General features: G+C 41.3%; 1 protein-coding gene across 8 annotated transcripts in view; it reads left to right on the forward strand.

Annotated features, from left to right (window-relative positions):
* Positions 1-25,553, forward strand: part of sipa1l1 (signal-induced proliferation-associated 1 like 1) — a 379,448-nt gene that overhangs the window by 207,235 nt on the left and 146,660 nt on the right. For 7 of the 8 annotated variants that reach the window (XM_073040260.1, XM_073040252.1, XM_073040259.1 and 4 more), the window contains exon 4: positions 19,707-21,492. In XM_073040260.1, coding sequence (XP_072896361.1) covers positions 19,971-21,492 — 1,522 coding nt within the window. In that variant the 5' untranslated portion in view covers positions 19,707-19,970. Of the gene's footprint in view, positions 1-16,032; positions 16,147-19,706; positions 21,493-25,553 lie in introns of those variants that run through there. The other variant, XM_073040254.1, reaches the window with a different exon arrangement.

The following is a 25,553-nucleotide window of genomic DNA, read 5'->3' on the forward strand; positions in this document are numbered from 1 at the left end:
TCCTGGGTATAGTAACTATAGTATACTTGCTAGTGGTCATGGTTTTATGCTCTTTTTCATCACTTCAAGATTCGTGCCAGTGAAGTAGCAGTGAATGCTGTTCCAGATGCCTGGAAAGCATTGTGGGAGGGAAGGGAGATCTCCTGGCATGAAAATAAATGGAACATAATACAGGGCACCACTCTAAACATTCCACATTACTGTGTAGAGTTTGCTTTTATTCTCTGAAATATTTTGCCTCTTGTAAATTCAGGGTGGTGTTTCTAAGCAGCAGAGGTTGCTGAATACATGAGAGTAGTTTATTATTTATGTCAATCTTTTGTTCAATTGTTAATACAACAATTTATCATCATTGACATAAGGACAACCTACTTTTCCCTTTTCTCAGTTTTCCATTTGTAGCAGCTTATTTCTTTCATAATTCCTTGATGTCTAACTCAGTTATTTTTAATTAAGCAGGCACATTATCCTTAAAGCTTACTTACATTGTACTTTTGAATGTGGGATCCCGTATGGATTGTAGATCTACTTGACACCAATATTTAGGGTGCTATTAAGTGGGCATGGTGGTGTAGTGACTAGCAAAATGCTTTACAATACAGGTGATGTAGGTTCGATTCCCGACTCTGCTTGTGTGTTCTCCCCACGACTGTGTGGGTTTCCTTCAGATACTCTTGTTTCCTCCCACAGTCCAAAGACGTACCGGTTGGTAAATTGTCTCGTCATTAGGCTGGGATTAAATCGGGGAACTGTTGAGCGGTACGGTTCAAAGGGCTGGAAGGGCCCGTTCTGCATTGCATCCCAGAAAAGGCACTAACGCATCTTCAATACAGTGCTGTATTTATTCCTCATTTTTAATTGCCCTTGCAAAAGCTGAGGATGAGTCACTTTCTTTAACTGCCTGGTTAACAAAGATACTCACCTGGAGTTAAGTATCAGATGAGATGTACGCCGGGCTACTGTGGGAGGTGAAGGAGGAGATTGATGAGCCTCTGGCGATGATCTTTGCATCATCAGTGGGGACAGGAGAAGTTCCGGAGGATTGGAGGGTTGCGGATGTTGTTCCTTTATTCCAGAAAGAGAGTAGAGGTAGCCCAGAAAATTATAGACTAGTGAGTCTTACCTCAGTGGTTGGTAAGTTGATGGAGAAGATCCTGAGAGGCAGAATTTATGAACATTTGGAGAGGTATAATATGATTAGGAGTAGTCAGCATGGCTTTGTCAAGGGCAGGTCGTGCTTTACAAGTCTGGTTGAATCTATTGAGGATGTGACTAAACACACTGATGAAGGTAGAGCAGTAGATGTATATGGATTTCAGCAAGGCATTTGATAAGGTACCCCATGCCAAGGCTTATTGAGAAAGCAAGGAGGCATGGGATCCAAGGGGACATTGCTTTGTGGATCCAGAACTGGCTTGCCCATGGAAGGCAAAGAGTGATTGTAGACGGTCATATTCTGCATGGAGGTCGGTCACCAGGGGAGTGCCTCAGGGATCAGTTCTGGGACCCTTACTCTTCGTGATTTTTATAAATGACCTGGATAAGGAAGTGGAGAGATGGGTTAGTAAATTTGCTGATGACATAAAAGTTGGGGGTGTTGTGGATAGTGTGGAGGGCTGGCAGAAGTTACAGCGGGACATTGATAGGATGCAAAACTGGGCTGAGAAGTGGCAAATGGAGTTCAACCCAGCTAAGTGTGAAGTGGTTCATTTTGGTAAGTCAAGTATGATGGCAGAATATAGTATCAATGGTAAGACTCTTGGCAGTGTAGAGGATCAGAGGGATCTTGGAGTTTGAGTCCATAGGACACTCAAAGCAGCTGTGCAGGTTGACTCTGCGGTTAAGAAGGCATATGGTGTATTGGCCTTCATCAATCATGGAATTGAATTTAAGAGTCGAGAGTTAATGTTGCAGCTATATAGAATCCTGGTCATACCCCACTTGGAGTACTGTGCTCAGTTCTGTTCGCCTTTCTACAGGAAGGCTGTGGAAACCATAGAAAAGGTGCAGAAGAGATTTACAAGCACATTACCTGGATTGGGGAGCATACCTTATGAGAATAGGTTGAGTGAACTTGGCCTTTTCTCCTTGGAGGATGAGAAGTGTCCTGATAGAGGTGTATAAGATGATGAGAGGCATTGATCATGTGGATAGTCAGAGGCTTTTTCCCAGGGCTGAAATGGTTGCCACAAGAGGACACAGGTTTGAGGTGCTGGGGAGTAGGTACAGAGGAGATGTCAAGGGTAAGTTTTTTACTCAGTGAGTGGTGAGTGCATGCAATGGGCTGCTGGCAGCTGTAGTGGAGACGGATACCATAGGGTCTTTTAACAGACTTTTGGATAGGTACATGGAGCTTAGAAAAATAGAGGGCTATAGGTAAGCCTAGTAATTTCTAAGGAGGGACATGTTCAGCACAACTTTGTGGGCCGAAGGGCCTGTTTTGTGCTGTAGGTTTTCTATGTTTCTATGTATCATGAGCAGCTTTGGTTTTTATACTACACGAAGAATGTGGTAGCAATAGAGAGAGTGTAGAGGTGGTTCATCAGAATGTAGCTTGGAACAGGAGACTGTAGTTATCAGGGTAGATTATCAGGGTGTATTTTCATTGGAAAGTAGGAGGCTGAGAAGTGGCCTTGTAGAGGTATATAAAATTATGAAGGGCATAAGATAAACTCCCCCCTTTCCCAGTTTGGGGGAGTTTAGAACTAGAGGGCAAATCGTGTTGAGTTGATTGAATTTGCTGAAAATTGATGTTAAGGACCATGGGGAGGCTGGTGTGAATCATCCTGTTGGGCAGGGGTTCCCCTTTTTATATGCCTTAGTACCTTACCATTAACCAAGGGGACCATGGACACCAGGTTGTGAACCCCTGCTCTAAGAATTTTGGCCACTTGGTTGCGGGCCTTTTTGTCCTTTATATCCTGAGAATGGAAGTGTTCATGGAGCCTCCTCATCACTATTTGTCATTTGATTCTTTGTTACCATTTATAACTGGTGTTATAAAACTTTGATCCATTAATCTTGGTACTGCTTACCTCCTAAAGCATGCTGGTTTGGCAGTTTAATATATGTGTAGAACTGAGCTAAAGCTTTACCTGCAATGGAACCCTTGTTTTTTTTTTTGAGTACACACACTGCTGGTCTTAGCCATTCACATTCTCTCTACGTCTATGAATTAATTTGGTTTCCTGCCTTGATAGTAACAGTGAAGTGTGTCAGGCCACTGGGTTGCATATCGTCGTGAAAAAAAAATCTTTGGCTGATAGTCCATGGTCTCTTGTGAATTGCAAATTAAAGCTTCTGATAATGCGTCATGATGAGTAATTTTTGAAGATACCTTGAAAAAATAATTTTGCAGGTAATAAGTAGTATGATTTCAGTGCATGTTCTATGGATTGTAAGGAGGGAGGTAAACAGGTGAAGCTCTTCCTGAAAGATGCTTTTCCCTCTATAATCACATACCCCTTATCCCAGAGTAATGGAGCTAATGTATTATGGTGTTTGAAGTGAGTTTCTTGAGTTTAGGGGCAAGAATTGTTTTCAGGTGACTGCAAACCACCTCCACATTTTAACAATAGATACCCATGATGTTATGCCTTGTGCTTTTCTATACCACTTTAATTCTAATCTATTGTTCTACTAATGCCCTGTTGCTTTGGAAATTGCTCCGCTCTATGCCCTTAAGGATCACAGTGGTTTCTGTCTCCTGCAGCAGTACATTCTGTTCCTCTTACAAGTTTTTGGGTGAGGAAATTTAGCCGAACTTATTAATAATATTAAATTCATTACTCCTTGTTGCTGATCTCATAACCAGGGGTGGTTGTCTTTCTTTATTCATTTTTTTTTAAAAACCCTATGCAATTTAAAAGAAAGATAATTAAATCTCTTGGCTTTCCATGACAACACTTTCCTATCCCTGTTGGCAATATATAGCATGCTGCCTCACTAGTTTTAATGTTCTTTCTATAATGGGATATCCACAACTGTACTCAGTACTCTGACAATGCCTCAGTCATATTTTCAATTATTTCTTGATTCTTGTGCTTGATGCCTCTAATTACAAAGCTGTGTTATGGCCTATTTTATGAAGGTATCTATCTGAATCCATATTGCCTACAATTTGTGTTTCAACCCAGATGTATCTTTCTTGATCTACACCCTCCAGTATTTTCCCATAAATCAAAGCTCTCACTTTCCTGCTAAAATGCTTTTCCCTCAAACCTCTGATTTTTATTTGTGTTCTCATCTCGTTTCCTGTTTAGTGAGTTAATAGATGCTGTGTGCCTTTGCTATAGAGGCAGTAAATGAACATGGTTCCAAATTTCACAGCATGAAGACATCCAAAAGCTCTTCCCTCTGTTCCTTGATGAATTAGTTCGCCACTAGCCCAAGGGTTTACCCATGGTACATTTCCAAGCATAAAATAGGTTTGGTTCCTCGTCGAGTCCCTGTTGAGCTCACTTGACCTCTTCTGTTTGGTTTTAAGGCGTATACCACCAGGAAACAATTTAGCTCCCCTACTGAAGCTGTCAATTCCCAACAAAGCTTCTTTTCTCTCCTTCTAATCCTCATGAAAGATCTATAACATTGGCTAACTTCTTGAGCTACGTGGTGGATTGACTGGCCGCATCACAGCCTGGTATGGAAACACCAATATCCTTGAATGGAAAACCTCAAAGTTCAAAAGTTCAAAGTAGGTTTATCATCAAAGTATGTATATGCTATTGTTTGCAGTTGTCAGGTCGTTTTCTTGCAGACTTAATAAGTCCAATAACCATAATAGAATCAATGTGAGATAGGACCAACATGGCAACAACCAGTGTACAGAAGACAACTAGCTTTTCAAATACAAAAAAAGAGAAAAGAAAAGAGTAATAATAAATAAGCAATAAATATCGAGAACATGAAATGAAGAGTCTGTGAAAGTGAGTCCATAAGTTGTGGAAACAGTTCAGTGATGTGGCAAGTGAACTTGAGTAAAGTTATCTCCTCTGGCTCAAGGGCCTGATGGTTGACTGTTCCCGAACCTGGTAATGTGGGCCCTGAGGCTCCTGTACCACCTTCCTGTTGACAGCAGCGAGAAGAAATCATGACCTGTGTGGTGGGTATCCCTGGTAATGGATGCTACTTTGCTGCAACAATGCTCTGTTTATCTGCGCTTACTGATTGAGAGACTTTACCCGTGATGAACTGGGCGTCATTCACTACATTTTGTAAGATTTCCTATTCAAGGGCTTTGGTATTTCCATATGAGGCTGTGATGCAGCCAGTCAATATACTTTACACACACATCTATGGAAGTTAGTCAAAGTTATAGATGTCATACCAAAATTTTGCAAACTCCTAAGGAGGTAGAAGCACTGCCATGCTTTTTCAGATATTGCACTTTAAAGAAATTCCCACTCGGGATCAATAAAGTATTTATTTTTATTACTATTACTATTGTTACTTAAGTGCTGGGCCCAGGACAGGTACTCAGAACTGACAAACACCAAGGAATTTAAAGTTACTGACCTGCTCCACCTCCAATTTCCAGCACCTCACACTCCCCCATAAGGACTGGCCAATGGACCTCAGGTTTCCTCCTGAAGTCAATAATCAGCTCCTTGGTCTTGCTGACATTGAGTAAGAAGTTGTTGGAGTGGCTGCTCAGCCAGATTTTCAGTTTCTCTTCTATATGCTGATTTATCACCACCTTTGATTCAGCCTACCACAGTCGTGTTGTCTGTAAATTTAAATATGGCATTGGAGCCTTTCTCAAAAACACAATCATAAGTGTAAAGCGAGTAGAGCAAGCATCTGTGATGATGGAAATTATGGAGGAGATGCTGTTGCCAATCCAAACTGACTATGGTCTGGAAATGAGGAAGTTGAGGATCCAATTGCACAAGGAGGTATTGAGGCCAAGGTCTTGAAGCTTATTGATTAGCTTTGATAGTATTAAATGCTAAGCTGTAGTCAATAAAGAGCATCCTGACGTGAGCATCTTTGCTGCCCAGATGTTCCAGGTTTGAATGAAGAGCCAATGAATTGTCATCTGCTGTGGACCTGTTGTGCCACTAGGCAAATTGGAATGGATTCAATTCGCTTCTCAGGCAGGAATTAATATGTTGACCTAAAATGTTTCTCCTGCCAGTGATGTGGGCTGCTTGCTGAACATTTTCCATTTTTATTTGTGCTCTCATCTCATTTCTGGTTTAATGCATCTGTGCTTAGTATGATCTTTATACACTCCCATATTTTTACATATTCTATGTGAGTGTGAGGCATATGCAGAGAGATGCCTCTCGGCTTTGATAGTGACATCAAATGGATGTTAATTTTGTTTTGATGTTACTCATTTAACAGACAAAGACTGTGAAGAGCATTGTGGTCTCATTTGAGGCTGGTTTGTATTACTAGGGGGTGGTGCCTAAATTTAGCTGCAGTACTGCTAGGTAATACAAGGTATTCATCATCTTGAAGAGTTCACTCATCCTTTCTAGCATGCATCAGATAGTTTCAGTCCATATCGATCCTTGGCCCCCTATACACACATTAAACCACCTCCTCCAGCCAATTCCACTGTCCACCAATCTTCCCATTGACCTCTTCACATTCCTCTATTGCCATCAATCACTTCCAGTAACTGTCTTTCCAAACCACCTCCCTACAAGGTTTCCCCTACTTCTAGTCAACTTGCTTCCTCACTGCACGTCCCTGGTGCTGTACTCACTAGTTATAATAAACCTTTCTGGGGGCTCTTCCTTTTTATCAAGGGGAAATAGTGTCTCAGTAAATCTTATAATTAGTAAATCACTTTGTTAGATTCCTTAAAGGCTTTATATATTAAATTAATTTAATATTTATTATTTATTATTCATTGCTCAGTTTAAGACATCTTTCTTAATGAGAATCTACTTCCTTCAACTTACAAAAATCTGTGTAGCATTCATAATGTAGCAAACAATAAATTGTACTAATTGCAAATGACTCCCTGCAAAATGTGGAGGCGTGACTTCTTATTGGATAACTCATTAGTGCCTGCAGCCAAGCTCATCCAGAAAGGATGCTTTGGAGCTATAACAACTGTGTGCGGTGTGATGGCTCACCAGTTAGTGCTGCGGCCCTTTAGCTCTACTGATCGCGGTGCGGTGGAAACTCGGAAGGTGGTGAGAATGTGGAACGAACTGACAGCTGAAGTGGTGGATGCTAGTTCAATTTCAGCTTTTGAATAGTTTGGCTAAGTGCAGCGATGGGAGGAGTGTAGACGTCTGCAGTCCAGGGGCAATTTGATGCAGTTAGGCAGAATAATAGTTTGGCACAGCCCAATGGGTTGAAGGTCCTATTTCTGTGCTATAGTGCTCTATGACTCTTGAGTGAGTTTGCACTATGTGTCTTTGACAGTCTTCCTTCTCAATAAAAGATACAGACCTGACTGTCTGAGTAGGCTCATTGTCTCTTCCTGCTCCTGCCCCACTGAAGTCATGTCCTCGTACTCCATTCTGTTCCCTTCTATCATTCCTTTTTCACCTACATCCGCGACACTTCTCGTGCTCACGATCTCCTAACTTTCAATTCCCTGGACCTGACTGCCACACTTTCACCATGGAGATCCAGTCCCTTTACAGATATGTTCCCCATCAAGAAGGCCTTAAAGCTTCTTAATAGAAGAACTAACCAATTCCCCTCCACCAGACCCTCCTCCGTATACCAGAACTGGTCTTCCCCCTCAACAATTTCTCGTTCAGCTCCTCCCACTTTTTCGAGACTTGAAGGGTAGCCATGGGGACCCGCATAGACCCCGACCATGCCCGCTCTCTCTTTGGCTACGCAGAGCAGTCCATGATCCAGGTTTTCCCCAGTAATGGTCCCCAACTCTTTCCCCCACTACATTAATGACTGCTTCATGTACCCATGCGGAGCTCATCAATTTCATCAATTTTGCCACCAACTTCCACCCTGTACCTAAATTCACGTAGTCCATTTCTGACACCACCATCCCCTTTCTAGATCTCTCTGCCTCTTCCTATGAAAAAAATAACAACCAGCACCTTTTATAAGCCTCCCAATTCACATGGTTATCTTGACTCTTCCCATCCTGTCTCCTGTAAAAATGCTGTTCCCTTTGCTCAGTTACTTTGTCTCCGCCGTGCCTGTTTCCAGGAATGAGGTTTTCCTTTCCAGGACAACAGAAATGTCCTCCTCCTTCAAAGAATGGGATTTCCCTTTCTCCACCACTGGCGCTGCCCTCACAAACATTTCCTCCATTTCCTGGATATTTGTGCTCACCCCATCTTCCTGCTACAGTGATAGTTCCTCTTGTTCTTACCTACTGTCTCATGAGCCCCCACACCCAACACATCATTCTCCTCAACATTTGTCATATCCAAAAGGGTCCTACCACCAAACACATCATCCCCCCCTCACCCCATTTTCCACTTTCAGCAGGGATTCCCTCTGTGATTCCCTTGTCCATTCATCCCCCACTCTGATCTTCTTCCTGGCACTTGCCTCTGCAAGCAGCCAAAATGCTACACCTGCCTATTTACCTCCTCTGTCATCTCCAAAGCCCCAAACAGTCCTTCCAGGTGAGCAAATATTTCACCTGAAAATCTGCTGGGGCTGTCATTTGCATCCAGTGCTCCCAATGTGGCCTCCTCTACTTCATCGAGCATCTCCGTCCCATCTGCCAAAAATGGAATTTCTGGTGGCCAAACATGTTAATTCCAATTCCCATTCCCATTTCAACATGCCAGTCCTTGACCTTCTCTTGTGCCACTATAAGGCCACCTTCAGGGTGGTGGAGCAGCACGTTGTATTCCATCTGGTTAGGCCTCAACCTGACGGCATGAATATTGATTTTCCCCTTCTGGTGAAGTATATTTTTCCCTTCCCATCCCTCTTCTTCTATTTCCCACTTTCACCTCTTCTCACCTGCCTATCATCTCCCTCCTCCTTCTCTTTCTCATACGACCATTCTCCTCTCCTGTTAGATTCCTTCATCTCCAGCTCTTTATCTTTCTCAGCCCCCTGGCTTCACCTGTCATCTTCTAGCTGTCCTTCTTCCCCCTCCCCTTCCCCCCACCCCCAATTTTTATAATGGCACCTTTCCCCTTCCTTTTCAGTACTGAAGATGGGTCTTTGACTGAAATGTCAACTATTGGTTCATTTCCATGGATGCTGCTTGACCTGCTGAGTTCCTCCAGCATTTTGTGTGTCTTTCTTCGACAATCTGGGTTTTTCTTTGTGCTGGCTGTTTTCCTTCTACAGCCCAAAGACATGCTGTTAGATTAATTGGCTGTTGTAATGTATCTCTTAGCCGGCCCGTGGTGTAGTGGCATCTACACCAGACTTTGAGGCGAATGGTCTCAAGTTTGAATCTGGGCAGCACCTTGCACGCTTTCCATCCGTGCTGGGTTGAGCAGTGAGCTAGCAACTCGGCCAGATTTTAAAAAAAGACTAAATGCTAAAGAAATGGCAAGATTGCCACCTGATGCGCCACAACGAATGGCAACAACAGTGGGGTTAAATGGTAAAAATTATTACCATTGTCTGTGAGAGAATAACTTGCAGCAGCCCAGAGAATTGGGGTTGATGGGATTGATTCCGTGGAGGCTGAATGGTCCTAATTGTCCAAATGACCTCTTTCTGTGACAATGACAGAAATGATAGTGGAACGGCGTCACATTTAGAAAAAACTTAACACCCATGAAGAAGAAAAGCAAATATTGTGTCATGGGAAATGTAACCGTTCAGTAACACTTGTTGCTAAAATTAGAAACTGTCTTCAACATGAATTAGTCAAATTATGATCTGAAATAATGTTGAGTAGTCAATGTGCAGGGTTGTGTAACTAAGGACTGTTTTCCATTTGTGAGCTGTCCTCTGCCTCCAAAATTATGTTCATTGCAAAATTAACCAAATTTGGTAGCAGAATAGATCTGTGCTACTATCGGTTTGAATTTCGAGGTGTGTGTTTGATTTTGATTGGCAGACAGACATTGCTCATTCCTAATTGGTCTTAAAGGTGGCTGTGAATTTCCAAATGAATCACTGCCAGCCTTATAAACAAGATACTGCAATTTTTGTGGTTGATTTCTGTAAACTCTGAGTTAACTGCTATCAGTTTTGGTATTGGTTTACTAATTGTCACATGTACTGAGATGCAGTAAAAAGCTTTTGATTGCATGCTACCCAGACAGGTTATGTCCTACGCAAGTACATTGAAAAGATATGGTTGTCTAGTGCTTAGGGCAGTGATATTACAGTACCAGTGACCCGGGTTCAATTCCCACCACTGTCTGTAAGGAGTTTGTACATTCTTTCAGTGTCTGGGTAGGTTTCCTCTGGGTGCTCTGGTTTCCTCTCACATTCCAAAGGAGCATGGGTTAGTTGGCTAATTAGTCTCATTGTGGCATGGGTTTTGTTGAGACAGGAAGTCTGTTACTGTGCTGTATCTCTGAATAAAACAGAATTATGGCAGTAAAACATAACAATGCAGAATACACTATTGCAATAGTGTGGTGTAAGCAGGGAGGCACAGTCCCACCAACCCGGATACAATTCCCACCACTGTCGGTAAGGGGTTTGTACGTTCTCATGACTGCGTGGGTTTCTTCCTGGTGCCCTTTTTCCTTCACACAGTCTATCAGTATATCTTGAATAGGTTATCTGGTCATTTGTAATTTGTCCTATGATTAGGCTAGGGTTAAATTGAGGATTGCTGGACAGCAAAGGTCGAAGGGCTGGAAAGGCTTATTCTATGCTTTATCTCAATAAATAAATAAAAAATAATATGTAACAAATACAACAAAGTATATTGGTTAAGAGAGGGAAAACTCTGATTTCAAACCTCCACTGCCTTGCGGCCATACTCACTCATGGGAAAGGCTTTGGGAGTAAATCCTGAGGACAAATCCAGAGCTGGAGTCCCTAAGGCAGTCTGACGTTACCTTCAACCTCGTTCTGGCAACTCCTGCGACAACACTGGTGCCAAGCTGTATCGGCCTTTGCCCTTCCCTTGGACAACATCGGTGGCGTGGAGAGGGGAGACTTGCAGCATGGGCAACTGCTGGTCTTCCACACAACCTTGAGAGAACACTCCAGTAGACTTTGCAGGTGCAGATCCATGGTCTCACGAGACTAACGGATGCCACCACATATTGGGAGAGTCAAGAGTTCATGTTTCAGTTCAATAGTCTGGCAACTGCAGTATATAAGTTTTCCTGAGCCTGGTGGTATATAGTCTTCGTCTTATGAATTTTCAGCCCGACAGGGAGGGAAGAAGCGAGAAAGGCCAGGGGTGGGAGGGTCCTTGATTATATTGCCTGCTTTTCCAAAGCAGTAGGAAGTGTAAATGTATAAATCCTTGGCTCTATCAAAGTTAGTTAGTTTTTAGGAAGTATGGTTTTCCTTTCTGGGAAGATGGAATGGTATACTTTGGTTCTAATTTCTCTTTGGTATTGTATTTCAAGTCGAGATTTGATGAAAATTTGAACTAGTTAAACAGCTGGCAGCAACTGGAGAAAGCAGGGTCTCTTCTTCCCATGCTTGATTAGCATTTTCAGAAGTGAGCACGTGTAATGTTTCCAGTCCTCTTTTGTTTTAAATCAGTTGTTGCTTAGTCAGCCAGGAAGTGGCAAGGTAAAATGCAAATCACGATATCCTTAATGCCTTAATCTTTCACTTGGAGGCTGCTTCGAAATATGAAAAGCAATAATGGAGTACAAATGAAGTACAATTCAAGTGAAGCATGCTGTTTGGATCTAAGCGTAATTTATTTAATGGATTGCAGTGGTCCATTTCTAATCTTTTTATGGGAGGTGTTGATAAGCTGCATTTGTGAACAGCTGTAGTCAATGTTGTCAAGGTACTTGACAATAAGGTACTGTCAAGGTAATGTCACAATAGTGTTTGCATGGAAGTTGTAGGACTGTCACTAATGCCAAGATGTATTGGTAAAATGTCAAAGTCAGGATCCTGTGTGACTTGCAGAGGATCATGGAAGAGGTGACTTACCTTGTATGCTGAAGGTACAGAGTTTGTGTCAACAATGGCAGTGTGCTTCTTGTGGCTGATGCTTTATACTCATTGTATGTTGGTGGTGCAGGACCATTTCCAATACTGTTCAATACATTACAGCTCGGAAAACTTTATATCTGTTTACTGGCTCACAGAAGCAGATCAGCAGTCCGATTTGAAATCAGGTTCAATATCAGCCGCATATGTCATGAAATTTGCTAACTTAGCAGCAGCACAATACGTGATAAATACAGAGGGGAAAAACTGAATGGCAGCAAGTATACGTCTGCATATTCAATAGTTGAATTTAAAAAGCTGTGCAAAAACAAATAAAAAAAAAGTAGTGAGGTGGAGTTCATGAGGTTAATGTCCATTTAGAAATCAGATGGCAGAGGGGAAGAAACTGTTCCTGAATTGCTGAGTGTGTGCCTTCAGGCTTCTGTACCTCCTTCCTGATGGGAACAATGAGAAGAGGACATACCCTGGGTGGTGGGGGTCCTTAGTGATAGACATTGCCTCTCTGAGGCACTGCTCCTTGAAGATGTCTTGGATAATACAGAGGCTATAACCCATAATGGAGATGACTAATTTTACAACTCTCTGCAGCTTGTTTTGATTCTGTGCAGTAGCACCCCGCCCCCAATACCAGACGGTGGTACAGCCACTCAGAATGTTCTCCCTGGTACATCTGTATACGCTTTCAAGTGTTTTAGGTGACAAACCAAATCTCAAACTCCTAATGAAATATAGGTGCTGTCTTTACAGCTGCATCGATATATTACAACCAGGTGAGGTCCCTAGAGATATTGACACCAAGGAACTTGAAACTGCTCACTCTCTCCATTTCCAATCCTTCTAAGATTGGTTTGTGTTCCCTCATCTTACCCTTTCTGAACTCCACAATCAGTTCTTTGGTCTTGCTCACGCTGAGCATAAGGTTATGGCTGCGATACCACTCAACTAGCTGGTATATCAGTCTCCCGAATGCCTGGATGGAGAATGATGTGAAACAGTGTATGTTTTAAAACCTTATGAAGTCAGCTTCTCAGTGTGGTACATGATTCCACACAATATAAATCTAATTGTGGACTCGTTTCGTAGCAGTGTACCTATTGATAAGTGAATATCAAACTGTGGTTCCTGTTTCAACAGTTCAGATAATATCAGAGAACGTATACAAGATCCAACCTGAAATCATTACTCTTTGCAGAAATACACAAAACAGATAAAAAATGAATGAATGAATGAATGAATGACAGAAAACATTAGACCACTAAAGTCCCCCCCCCCCCCACCCCACACTTGCTCCAGAAAAGCATCAACCTCCACACCCACCATGCAAGCAATAGGAAAGCTCTCAGAGACCATGATCTAGAGTCCATCAAAAAGAACTGTCCATCTCAGGCAGCACCCCCCACCAACTCGAAGACCACCAGGCTCTCACTCACTATCAACAGAGGGAGAGTCCATTAGTGTAGGGGGTCTTCCAACAACAATGCGCACCATCTGCTGTCTCGATATTTCAATCTCTTGTGACGCTTCAGTCGGTGACATTGCTGAGGAATTGGGCCCTACACAATGCAGCACTCCAAAAGCGCACGTCTTCCAGGCCATACCTAGAGATATTGAAAAGCAAGGCCACCCGTCAAGTTTCGAGAGTGTGAATCCACAAAGAACTGTAATTTGAGCTGCAACTGTAGATCACAAACTCTGATAGGCCCCCAACCACCTTGAAAAAGGAAACATGAGAAGAGAAGAAATTAAACTTTCGCTTATGGGATGAAGTCATCCAGGCCCGCAAAAATCTCTAGTGCCATCTTAGTCTTGCTGAATATTCTTGCATAAAATGTTGGTTATGCTTTGTAACACAATACAGTCAAGTGCAATGAAGCAAATTCCATTTTATTACGCTAAAGTGTACGTGTGTCAAATTATGGAGCAGGTTATCAGATGTATCATTTTTAATCAGCTACTAATTAACATTGGAGCCTATTGTCACACCAGTGTTTTCAATAAGGATGTTTACTTCTCTCCAGGGGCAAACTTAGTGTTCTAGTTTCCACAACCCAAATGTATTGGAATATCAGTAGGTATTTTGAATGGTATGTAGCAGATTTGCTAAATCTCAGGTGGTAACGAGAGGGCGTACAGGAGTGAGATATGTCAACTAGTGGAATGGTTTCCGTAGCAATAACCTGGCACTCAATGTCAGTAAGACGAAAGAGCTAATTGTGGACTTCAGGAAGGGTAAGACGAAGGAACACATACCAATCCTCATAGAGGGATCAGAAGTGGAGAGAGTGAGCAGTTTCAAGTTTCTGGGCCTCAAGATCTCTGAGGATCTAACCTGGTCCCAACATATTGATGTAGTCATAAAGAAGGCAAGACAGCAGCTATACTTTATTAAGAGCTTGAAGAGATTTGGCATGTCAACAAATCCACTCAAAAACTTCTATAGTTGTACCGTGGAGAGCATTCTGACAGGCTGCATCAGTGTCTGGTATGGAGGGGGCTACTGCACAGAACCGAAAGAAGCTGCAAAAGTTAGTAAATCTAGTCAGTTCCATCTTGGACAGTAGCCTACAAAATACCCAGGGTATCTTTAGGGAGCGGTGTCAGAAAGGCAACATCCATTATTAAGGACCTCCAGCACCCAGAGCATGCCCTTTTCTCACTGTGACCATCAGGTGGGAGATACAGAAGCCTGAAGGCACACACTCAGTGATTCAGGAACAGCTTCTTTCCCTCTGTCATTCGATTCCTAAATGGACATTGAAGCTTTGGACACTACCTCACTTTTTAATATACAGTATTTCTGTTTTTGCACATTAAAAAAAATCTATTCAATATATATATAATTGATTTACTTATTTATTATTATTACTTTTTCCTCTGCTAGATTATGTATTGCATTGAACTGCTGCTGCTAAGTTAACAAATTTCACTTCACATGCTGGTGGTAATAAACCTGATTCTGATTCTGAAATTTCAAAAGTTGGCACATCTTAAATAATCCAATTGTAGATTATGAAAAGTTTTACCTTTTTTAAAAAAATAACAATTGTTCCATTTGGGGTGAAATCTTGTGTAGACCTTTAATCGTGGATTGTGACAACACTGGCTAATTTAGTTTGCTGTGTGTGGCAAAATTTATGCACTGACAACTATTCCAATTAAAAGCAACAGCATGCAACATCTAAGGATTAATGAACAGGACTTTGTATGTTCCAAACAAATCTCGTTACAATGATCATGCTGGTCCCTTGCTCTCCAGCCTCCTTTTGGAGCTGTAACTGAACAGGTCTATTTGATTAATGGTTGAGTACTTACAGTGAGCTTCCGAATAATTTCAGAATGGCAGTGGTCTTGTGTGTTTAAAATGGTTTCCTATACTGTGGAGCAGATACTGAATAATAAATTTATTCAAAACATTAATTCTGGTTTATCCCTCACTAACATGTTATTCCAGCAGATTTCCTCCCTTTTATTGGTTTACTCAGCCAGACCACATATGGTGCAGTGCTACCAGATGTACCTGTGGATATTTTCAAACAGGTCAAATGCCCAAGGGACAGAGAAAGTGATAGGGTCCCCCCTCAGCTCTAAAAATGTGTATATTAGTGAGAGCAGCCAGTATAAACTGGGAAGGTAGTAAACTCTTGTCAGGGTGGGTAGGGGAAATAAATCCGGTTTGGTGGATTCTGTGAGTTTTTAAGTAGAAAAACAAATGAGTCAACTTTCCTGGCAGTCATGGGGAGACTCATCTGCACTACTTTAATCATGCAATGATTTATTAGTGATTACTCATCTGCACGGCCATTGCCAGGTCTTTTCTAGTCAGGCTCTTGGTTGCTGAAAACCTGATGTGATGTCTGACTTTATTGCAACATTTTGCTGCTACCTTGGCTCCACCTTTTGTGGCTTAAGTGTGCAGGTTCAAATTGTACCATGACGCTTAAAAACAGAGTCAGCTGTTTAGTGCTAAGCAATGCTCTGATACTAATTGAGACATTAAACCGTAGTCTTGTCTGGTGAGGAGGATGGAACCTAGGTTTAATTTGGAGCACAGGAGGATTCTGATTTCTTCCTTTTTAGACAGAACAGAATCTACTGGAATCATCTTTTCATCTGCTGTGAGCACTTGTAAGAAGGTTTTGAAATTCTTGAGATACTTATTGATTTTTTAAAAGTACAATAGTACTGTCAAGAATATAATTTTATTTATTTTCTGACCTAATTTTAACTAAATCCTGAACTCTATTCATTTGAGCCTGTTTTTTTTTGTGTGAGACCTCTAGTTTTTTTTTATCCTACATGGTGAACATTTTATTAGTGCAAGATGTTCATATAATTTCCCTGTAAAAGCTGGTACTACAGCATTGCTTAGGTGTCAGTTAACTACAATTTAATCTGAAACAATTTAAATGTACTGTTTAAACGCAGAACATAGGCATCCCTTTATCATTTGTTCCCTGGATGATTGTGAAGTAAACTTGATGAAATTTGTTGGTCAATCCTAATGGACTGTTTGATTTGTTTGTAATCGTTTTATTTAATAAAATTAAGAATCTCAGAGTTAGAAAGGGACTATAGGGTCACCTATGACTAGACCAAGTTGGTGGAGTTGGTATTTACAACAATCTGTAAATTGTCAGTTTTTTTTTCTTGTTGCAAGCATCTTCTCAAATTTACAGTGGTGGGAATTGAACTCATGACCTCATTTGCTGAATGTTTTTCATCATTGCTACATAATTTAAGTTGTGCAATGTTTCATTCCATGGTTTCTTATCTCTCATTCTGTCAAGCTAGAATGAGCAGCCTTTGTTCCTGTTAACCTAACATTGGAATTCTGGTGTCATGGTTGTGCATTTAACAATGAGAATGGTAATACACCGATTAAAAGTATCTGATTGATTCCAATATTGCATTTAATTTCTTATATTTTCCCTTTTTTAACTTCTGGACATTTTATCATAGGCTATTGCCATGTTGTTGTTGCCCTGCCCACATCACTGTTTTCATGATTCATCATTTTCTTGTGGGTTTCTTGATTGGGTGTGTGTTGAGCTCGCTGGGCAATGTTACGTATTGAGGTTTGCTTCCTGGTTTTAGGAGAATTATCTGAAATGGATCATATTACAGAGATAGATACAAACCCCATTTTCAGAAAAGTTGGGATATTTTCCAAAATGCAATAAAAACAAAAATCTGTGATATGTTAATTCACGTGAACCTTTATTTAACTGATAAAAGTATAAAGAAAAGATTTTCAATAGTTTTACTGACCAACTTAATTGTATTTTGTAAATATACACAAATTTAGAATTTGATGGCTGCAACACACTCAACAAAAGTTGGGACAGAGGCATGTTTACCATTGTGTTACATCACCTTTCCTTTTAATAACACTTTTTAATTGTTTTGGAACTGAGGATACTAATTGTAGTAGATTTGCAATTGGAAATTTTGTCCATTCTTGCTTGATATAAGTCTTCAGCTGCTCAACAGTCCGTGGTCTCCGTTGTCTGATTCTCCTCTTCATGATGCGCCATACACCTTTCAATAGGAGATAGATCTGGACTGGCAGTGGGTCAGTCAAGCACATGCACTCTGTGTCTACAAAGCCACACTGTTGTAGCCCGTGCAGAATGTGGTCTGGCATTGTCCTGCTGAAATAAGCATGGACGTCCCGGGAAGAGATATCACCTTGATGGCAACATATGTCTCTCTAAAATCCTAATATACGCCTCAGAGTCAATGGTACCTTCGCATACATGCAACTCACCCATGCCGTTGGGCACTGATGCACCCCCATACCATCACAGATGCTGGCTTTTGCACCATTTGCTGATAACAATCAGGATGGTCGTTTTCATCTTTGGCACAGCGAACTCGACCCCCGTTTTCCCCCGAAAACTAGCTGAAATGTGGACTCATCTGACCACAGTACACTGTTCCACAGTCTTTTGGTCCATCTGAGATGAGCTCGGGCCCAGAGAACTCGCTGGTGTTTCTGCATAGGGTTGATGTATGGCTTCCTCCTTGCATAATACAGTTTCAAGTTGCATTTTTGGATGCAGCAACTTACTGTGTTAAGTGACAATGGTTTTCCGAAGTACTCGCGAGCCCGGGTGGCTATAATTGTCGCAGTAGCATGATGGTTTCTTAGGCAGTTCCGCCTGAGGGCTCGAAGATCACGCACATTCAACAGTGGTTTCTGACCTTGCCCTTTATGCACTGAGATGTCTCTGAATTCTCTGAATCTTTTCACAATATTATGTACTGTAGATGTTGAAAGACCTAAATTCTCTGCAATCTTGCGTTGGGAAATGTTCCTTTAGAACTGACTAACAATTCTCTCACGAATTTTGGCACAAAGGGGTGAGCCACGACCCATCCTTGCAAAGACTGAGCCTTTGATGGACGCTACTTTTATACCCAGTCATGATACCTTACCTGCTACCAATTAGCCTGCTTAATGCGGAGTCTTCCAAACTGGTGTTACTTGAATATTCTGTGCACTTTTCAATCTTATTTTAACTCTGTCCCAACTTTTGTTGAGTGTGTTGCAGCCATCAAATTCTAAATTTGTGTATATTTACAAAATACAATTAAGTTGGTCAGTAAAACTATTGAAAATCTTTTCTTTGTACTTTTGTCAGTTAAATAAGGGTTCACGTGAATTAACATATCACAAATTTTTGTTCTTATTGCATTTTGGAAAATATCCCAACTTTTCTGGAAATGGGGTTTGTATTTTGAAACTGAGGGGAGTTCAATGACTCATAGAAAACACCTGCATATAAGGATGGGTTTGGTTGAATGTGAGGATTTTCACTGTGTGTGCAACTGTATGTCAGCCTGAAACCTCACCCATGTGGCAGGTGTATATTTCAGGCAGTCATTTTGTATTGATTGTAGAAATGGGAATTTGAGTGGACGGAGGGTTGTCACTGAATTGGACAACTTCTGAAGAGAGAATACATACACGCTCCATTGTCTTGCAGAAACTTTGTAAAATGCTCCCCTTCAAGTTGTAATTCAGGTATCATCTTTCGTTTTCATTCATTCCGTGCATCCCTTTTCCTTCTGGTATTCACTTCCATCTTCAGTTCTAAACCACTTTTTTTAAAATCTCCTCTGTTCGTTGTGGGGGGGGGGGGGGGTAAAGAACCTTCCTAACACGGAATCTGACTTTATTTTTTGAAAAGGCATGCACTGAATACACAGTGTGACAAACTCTCGTCCTTGTTTATTTGTGTCACATGATTTTTAGGTAAAACACTATCTAAATTATAGACTGAATTTCAGAATTACGGGGAGGTAATGTCTGTGGGGTACAGAGGAAGTGATCAATACATCAGGGTGATAATCTTTATCAGAATATTTTGTGAATGATCAACGTGATGAAGCATTTACTTCATGTGATCAGACTTGATATTGTGGAATCCATGCGGGTTTTCAATACAGGTTGAGCTTTGAGTATTAAGGTGTACCACTTCTGATGGAAGGCATCAACTCAAGTTATTCCTGGGATTCTCCCTCTACAGAAGCTGAGCGCCAAGCTATGTGTTTCTAATATTTCATGTTTTTGTGGATTTCTGATGCTTATGCCATTCTGAAATTATTTAGATGTTTCAAATTGCTTCTCATAATATTAAGTTGAACAAACTAACCAACACATCTTTTCTTTTTCTTTTCAGATTTTCTTTTCAAACCATGGCAATTAAATAATTTGTAAATTCCATATTGTGAATATGCCAAGTGGATCATCAGAGGGAAGCTTTACAGATCATGAACAGCTCAAAAATGTGTACATTTAAAAATTATACCATAGAACATAATAACTAATGGATTACTAACCTTCGACTGAACTTGTTTGGAAGTCACTCTCGTGGAGATTCATACTTAATGAAAGAAATGGTCGTATATTTAGTGAAAGCTGTTGTGAGAAACCAGTGTGGAGTATGACCAGTTTAAAACGTTCCCAGACTGAAAGGGTGGGCATTGGTGCCACTTCAGTTATTGGGCCAGAGCTGACCATAGGTGCACGCTCAGATGACTTCTATGCACGACGATTCCGAACGCCAAATGGAACCTTTGGTTCAGCCAGTACAATGGGGCCACCACGAAGTGAAAGTGCTCACCATGTTGGTGCAACACCAAGTGTGCCTAAAATGGGTGTTCGAGCAAGAATTGCTGATTGGCCTCCGAGGAAAGACACTGGGAAGGACTCCTGTAGGACAAGTGATCAGGAATCTGCAGGCAGTCCCGATGGCACAGTGATGTCTATCCACTCCAGTAGCCCCAATAGTAGGATGAGCCAAAGTAATCAAAATTCATTAGAGTCTTTGGCTTCCAAGAGGATGCATAATGATTATAGACCGTGCAAGGCACAAGAAATGGAGAGCTTGGATTCTAGGTTTCTTACACCAGATGGTTACCTCCAGTCCCCTGCGAAGAACCTTCGCAGGATAAGACAGCGGAGTAATAGTGATATCACAATCAGTGAACTGGATGTGGATGGAGCTGAGGAGTATGGAGCATTGAGTCACAAAATGGGAGCTGTTATTCACCGCGAGTATGGCAGCACTTCCTCCATTGACAAACATGGTATGTCAGGTGATAGTTTTTTTGATTTGTTAAAGGGTTATAGAAATGAGCAGACAGATCAACGAAGCCCTGCTCCAGAGCAGCTCAATGAACTCCTAAAGGCAGAAACCAGTAAAGCTTATGGTTCGAGTATGGATAGTACTAAACATGACTCGGTGGATGGTTTCTTTGCACACAGAGGGAGTCCCAGGCCACTGCACAAAGAAAGAGAGAAACCACTTAAGAGGCGGTCAAAATCCGAGACGGGGGATTCTTCTATTTTCCGCAAGCTGCGCAATGCCAAAGGGGAGAGCGAGCTGGGCAAGTCAGCAGACTTCGAGGACAGCAAGTCAGAGGACAGTGTGAAGAGCTGGGCTTGCCAGAAATGCTTTGCCCATTATGACGTGCAGAGTGTGCTCTTTGACTTGAATGAAGCTGCAGCAACCAGGCACAGTGTTATTAAGAGAAGGAACACCACAACAGGTGCCTCAGCAGCTGCAGCTGCCTCACTGGCTGCTGGTCCACTTGCGCACTCGATTAGTTTCAGCTCTCCTGCAGGCAGCACAGAGGACCTGAACTCCAAGGAGAATCTCAATGTGGACTATGGGGATGAGAAAAGCAATGAACTTGTGCTGAGTTGCTCGTACTTCCGGAATGAGATTGGTGGAGAAGGAGAACGCAAGATCAGCCTATCCCGTTCAAATTCTGGATCACTGAGTGGACTTGAAGGCTCTTCTTTTGAACTTTCCTTAAGCTCACATTGTACAAATGCAGGAGTTGCTGTGCTGGAGGTAGCAAAGGAAAACTTGGCTGTGCATTCTGACAAAGTGAAGAGATATATTGTTGAACACGTAGACCTTGGAGCTTACTACTATCGGAAGTACTTCTACCAGAAAGGTAAAGCGCTGATTAATTGTATCACTAATTTGGATGTTATTGTTACTAAACATCAGATCTCTGATGGGGTGAGAGACTTCATAAGTAGGGTTGATCGGATTGCAAAATAAATTTTGGACAAATATATTCTGTGCATCTGAAGAGGAGAGTTTTAAAATATAGTTGGAGAAGTAAACAGCTATGATGTAAATACATTTCTAGTAATGCATTTTCTTGGAATAAGATACTTTTATGACTTTGTAAGCCACAATCTGTGAGTAAGTGTCACTTGTTAAGAGCCATGTTTGGTGCTGATGCTTTAAGCAATTGGCAGCACAAAGGGAAGACCAGTCCTTGTTGGCCTTGGAAGACCAGCATGTGACCATGCTGGCTCACAAATGAACCACAAACCTAATGTCCATGTCAAATATTATTAAAACCTTGAACAAGCATCTCTCAGCAGACGTGGCCAATACATTAGATAAGTGACAGCACTATTCGTAATCAAACTTGCTCAATATTTTAGCACCTAGAAATTTATACTGTATGATATAGTTTCCTAAATTCAGGCATAAATAATAATGACTGGCAACACTACTGGGCAGCATTGATTTCTTCATCCCTCTGGCTGAATACCATTCTGTGACTGTTCTTCCACACAGACGCTCTTTAGTTTTCTCTTAAGCAGTGGAATCCATTGTTTCATTACTCGTGGAATATTGCGAAGATTGAGTTGTAATCGGATTCTCTGACTCTAGGCCTGTGACTAGTGGGGTGTCCCAGAGGTCAATGTTGTAACCTCTGTTTCATTATTATGGACTAATTTTTGATATGAATGAGGCCAGCACAATTGGCAAGTTTGCAGCTAATTCTAAATGGGGGGGGGGGGGGGCATATTGCTAGAGAATTACAGTGAATTACAAAGAGATCTGATCAGTTGGAGGGAGGGTTGAGGAATGGCAAATGGATTTCAACTTGGACTAGTGTGAGTTAATTAATCTTGAACATTCAAACCAGGGTCTGACTGTTCAGTGAATGGCAGGACACTGACGAAAGTTGTGGAACAGAGGAACATGGGATTACAAGTTGTTGAAAGCAGCTGTGCAAGTAGACAGGTTAGTGAAAAAGGCATTTAACGTGCTGGCCTCCATCTTAAGGGCGTCAAGTTTAGGAGTAGGTATTGTGCTGTTATGTAAGTCATTGGGTGAGATTGCACTTGAAGTATTGTGTACAGTTTCATCATCCTGTTATAGGAAAGACATTGTCAAACTGGAGTGGAGGCAGAAAAGATTTACAAAGGTGTTGCCTAGATGAGAGGGCCTGAGTAATAGGTCTTGTTGTCACACTGGATCTTTATTTCTTGGAAGATAGGGGAATGAGAGGTGACCTCAAAGAGGTGTGTAAAATCAGGAGAGATATGGATGAGCTGGATGGTCATAATATTTTCTCTAGGCTTTGGGAGTCCATAACTAGAAGGCACAGAGACAAGATGAGAGGGGAAGGATTTAGAATAGGCCTGAGAGGTTACCAAGAGTAGTGAGTACCTGGACGTGAGCTGCCAGTGGAAGTGGTTGTGACAGGTACATTTACAACATTTAAGATTTTACCTTGATAGTTTATGTGGAAGGTAAGGCTGGAGGGTTATGGGCCTAATGCAGGCAACCAAGATTAACAGTGAGAATGTTGTGGTTGCTATGGACCCTTTGGGCTGAAGGGGCCTGTTTTGGTGTTGTATTACTCTACGACTCTACAACATTTATCCATGGGGCAATCTTATTTAAAATAAAGTAGATTTGGCCATTCTGACACTGCTGTTTAGAATCATACGTCATAGAAATGGGTTTTTGGCTTAGCAAATCTACTCCAACTCTAATCCAGTTGTATTCTTCCCCACATTCCCATCAATCACTCCAAGTTTTACCTGCTTGTGGAAGTTTGCCAAGTGCAATCAATTGCTAAATTTGTACACACCTCAGTTCCAAAACTCAACCCTATGTAGCTATGTCATCTTGTCTGAGACTCGCCCACTACTGATAAGATCCCTATATCAATCCTGTCAAGCCTCCCTGGGTCATACACATTTGAATAAGGTCACTTCTCCTCCTTCTAAACTCCATTGAAAATGAGCTCAAAAATCTCTTCAGCACTGTTTAGGCATAATATATGTAATCTTCAGAATTTTCCAGCATAGGAGCAGGCCATGTGGCACTTCATGCCCATGCTAGACAACAAAGATATTCATGCTGTTATATTGGTGTTCAACTCTGTTATGTTCTCTCCCCCCCCCCCCCCCCCCCCCCCCCCCCCCCCCCATCTCTGACTGCTTTGTCCACTGGACTTGCTTGCTGTACTAACTATATGTGCTTTTCTCTCTCCTCCTGCTACACTGTCATCCCACATCCCCCATCTCCATCCCCAATACCACCACTACTGCACCTATGTTTCATAATAAGTCCACCATCAGGGACCCTTACCCCACCCCCCCACACTACTCAGGTCATGCTATCTTCTCGCTGTTGCATCAGGAAGAAGGTACAGGCAGGAACCTCAGGGCTCTCACCACCAGGTTCAGGAGCAGATACTACCCATCAGCCATCAAGCTCTTGAACCAAAGGGAATAACTTCACTTGTCCCATCACTGAACTGTTCCCACAACCTATGGACTCCCATTCAAGGACTTGTCATCTCACGCTCTCAACATTTATTATTTATTTATTTACTCTTCTTTTCCTTTTGTATTTGCAGTTTGTGGATTTTTGCACGCAGGTTGTCCTCCATTTTGGGTGTAGCTTTTCATTGACTCTATTACGGTAGTTGATTTTATTGAGTATGCCTGCAAGAAAATGAATCTTAGTGTTGTATATGGTGACATATATGTACTTTGATAATAAATTTACTTTGAACTTTGCACATCTTCTCTAGCTCTATGACCGTATAAACTCCCTGAAAGTTTAACTCGGGCTGTTGCTCATCATTTGTGGCAATGAATCCAACTCCAAAAGCTGTGAAAATCAGAATTCACTCCTTAAGCTCTCCTTTCAATCTTCCCTTTTCCCTGATAATGAATACTTTTGGTTATTGTCCTGAAGTCTTTTATCTGGGTTTAAGTTTATTGTTGACTGATATCCTGTGAACCGCCATGGGCATTTTTTTCTATGACTAAGTGCTTTAACAACAAAGTTATTATACTTTTGGCATCAGAGTATATTTGCAATTATGTCTTGGTGTGTTAAATCCCCCCAACTCTTGTGTTGCATACCCTGGTTTAATATTTAATTCCAGAGTCTATAAATTTCTTTAAGTACAAAACAGCCTGCTTCACCAGATTCTATGTCAAGCATAGTTTGATCCCATGTACCTGAGCTTTGCAGTATGTAGATGAAATGTGAAGTGGCAAAAATGAATGTACTCCTTAATTCTCTATTCCCTGCGAAACCTGAATCAATTTGTCTTGACTTGTACAAGACCTATTGTCTGATAAATTATCTATGAAGTGTTTAAAAGATTTCCTGTAAAAGATTTTATGCAAGAATAACTAATTAATTAATCAGTCCTTAACATATGCAGTCATTTAATGCAAGTATTTTGCAGTCAGTGCAAAATTACCCATTGTTGTTTCATACTCGTGGCAATAAATCACAATTGGTTTTAATGCCTTAAGCCATGAATACTATGTATGCATCTGTGCACAATTTATAATTTGTTTACAAAAAGTTAATCCTCTACTGAGTTGAGATTGTTTGTGTGAGTTAAGTTCTACTGTTGCCTAGCAAAATACCTTTAATTTCAACTCTTAACCTGCCTTGAAATAATGACTGTAAGAAAGAATTAGTTGGCACATTTTGGAGGCTGGAGCACAACTTGATACTTCACTGTATATAATCTTATTTTTAGTTTTAGTTCAGTAACCTAAAGACAGAAGTTCCGCCTTGCATTTGTATAGCATCAATATCCTATTTATAATGGTACACCTGCTTCAAAGGAAGTTCTTCAATGGATATCCTTCTTCCTTCTCTTCAACTCTTGATGGTGCTTTCTTGTTTATCATTTGCCTTCCTGCTACGAGGTAGTGTTAGATCTAT

The sequence above is a fragment of the Hemitrygon akajei genome, chromosome 3 (genome assembly GCF_048418815.1).
Source record: "Hemitrygon akajei chromosome 3, sHemAka1.3, whole genome shotgun sequence".
NCBI lineage: Eukaryota > Metazoa > Chordata > Chondrichthyes > Myliobatiformes > Dasyatidae > Hemitrygon > Hemitrygon akajei.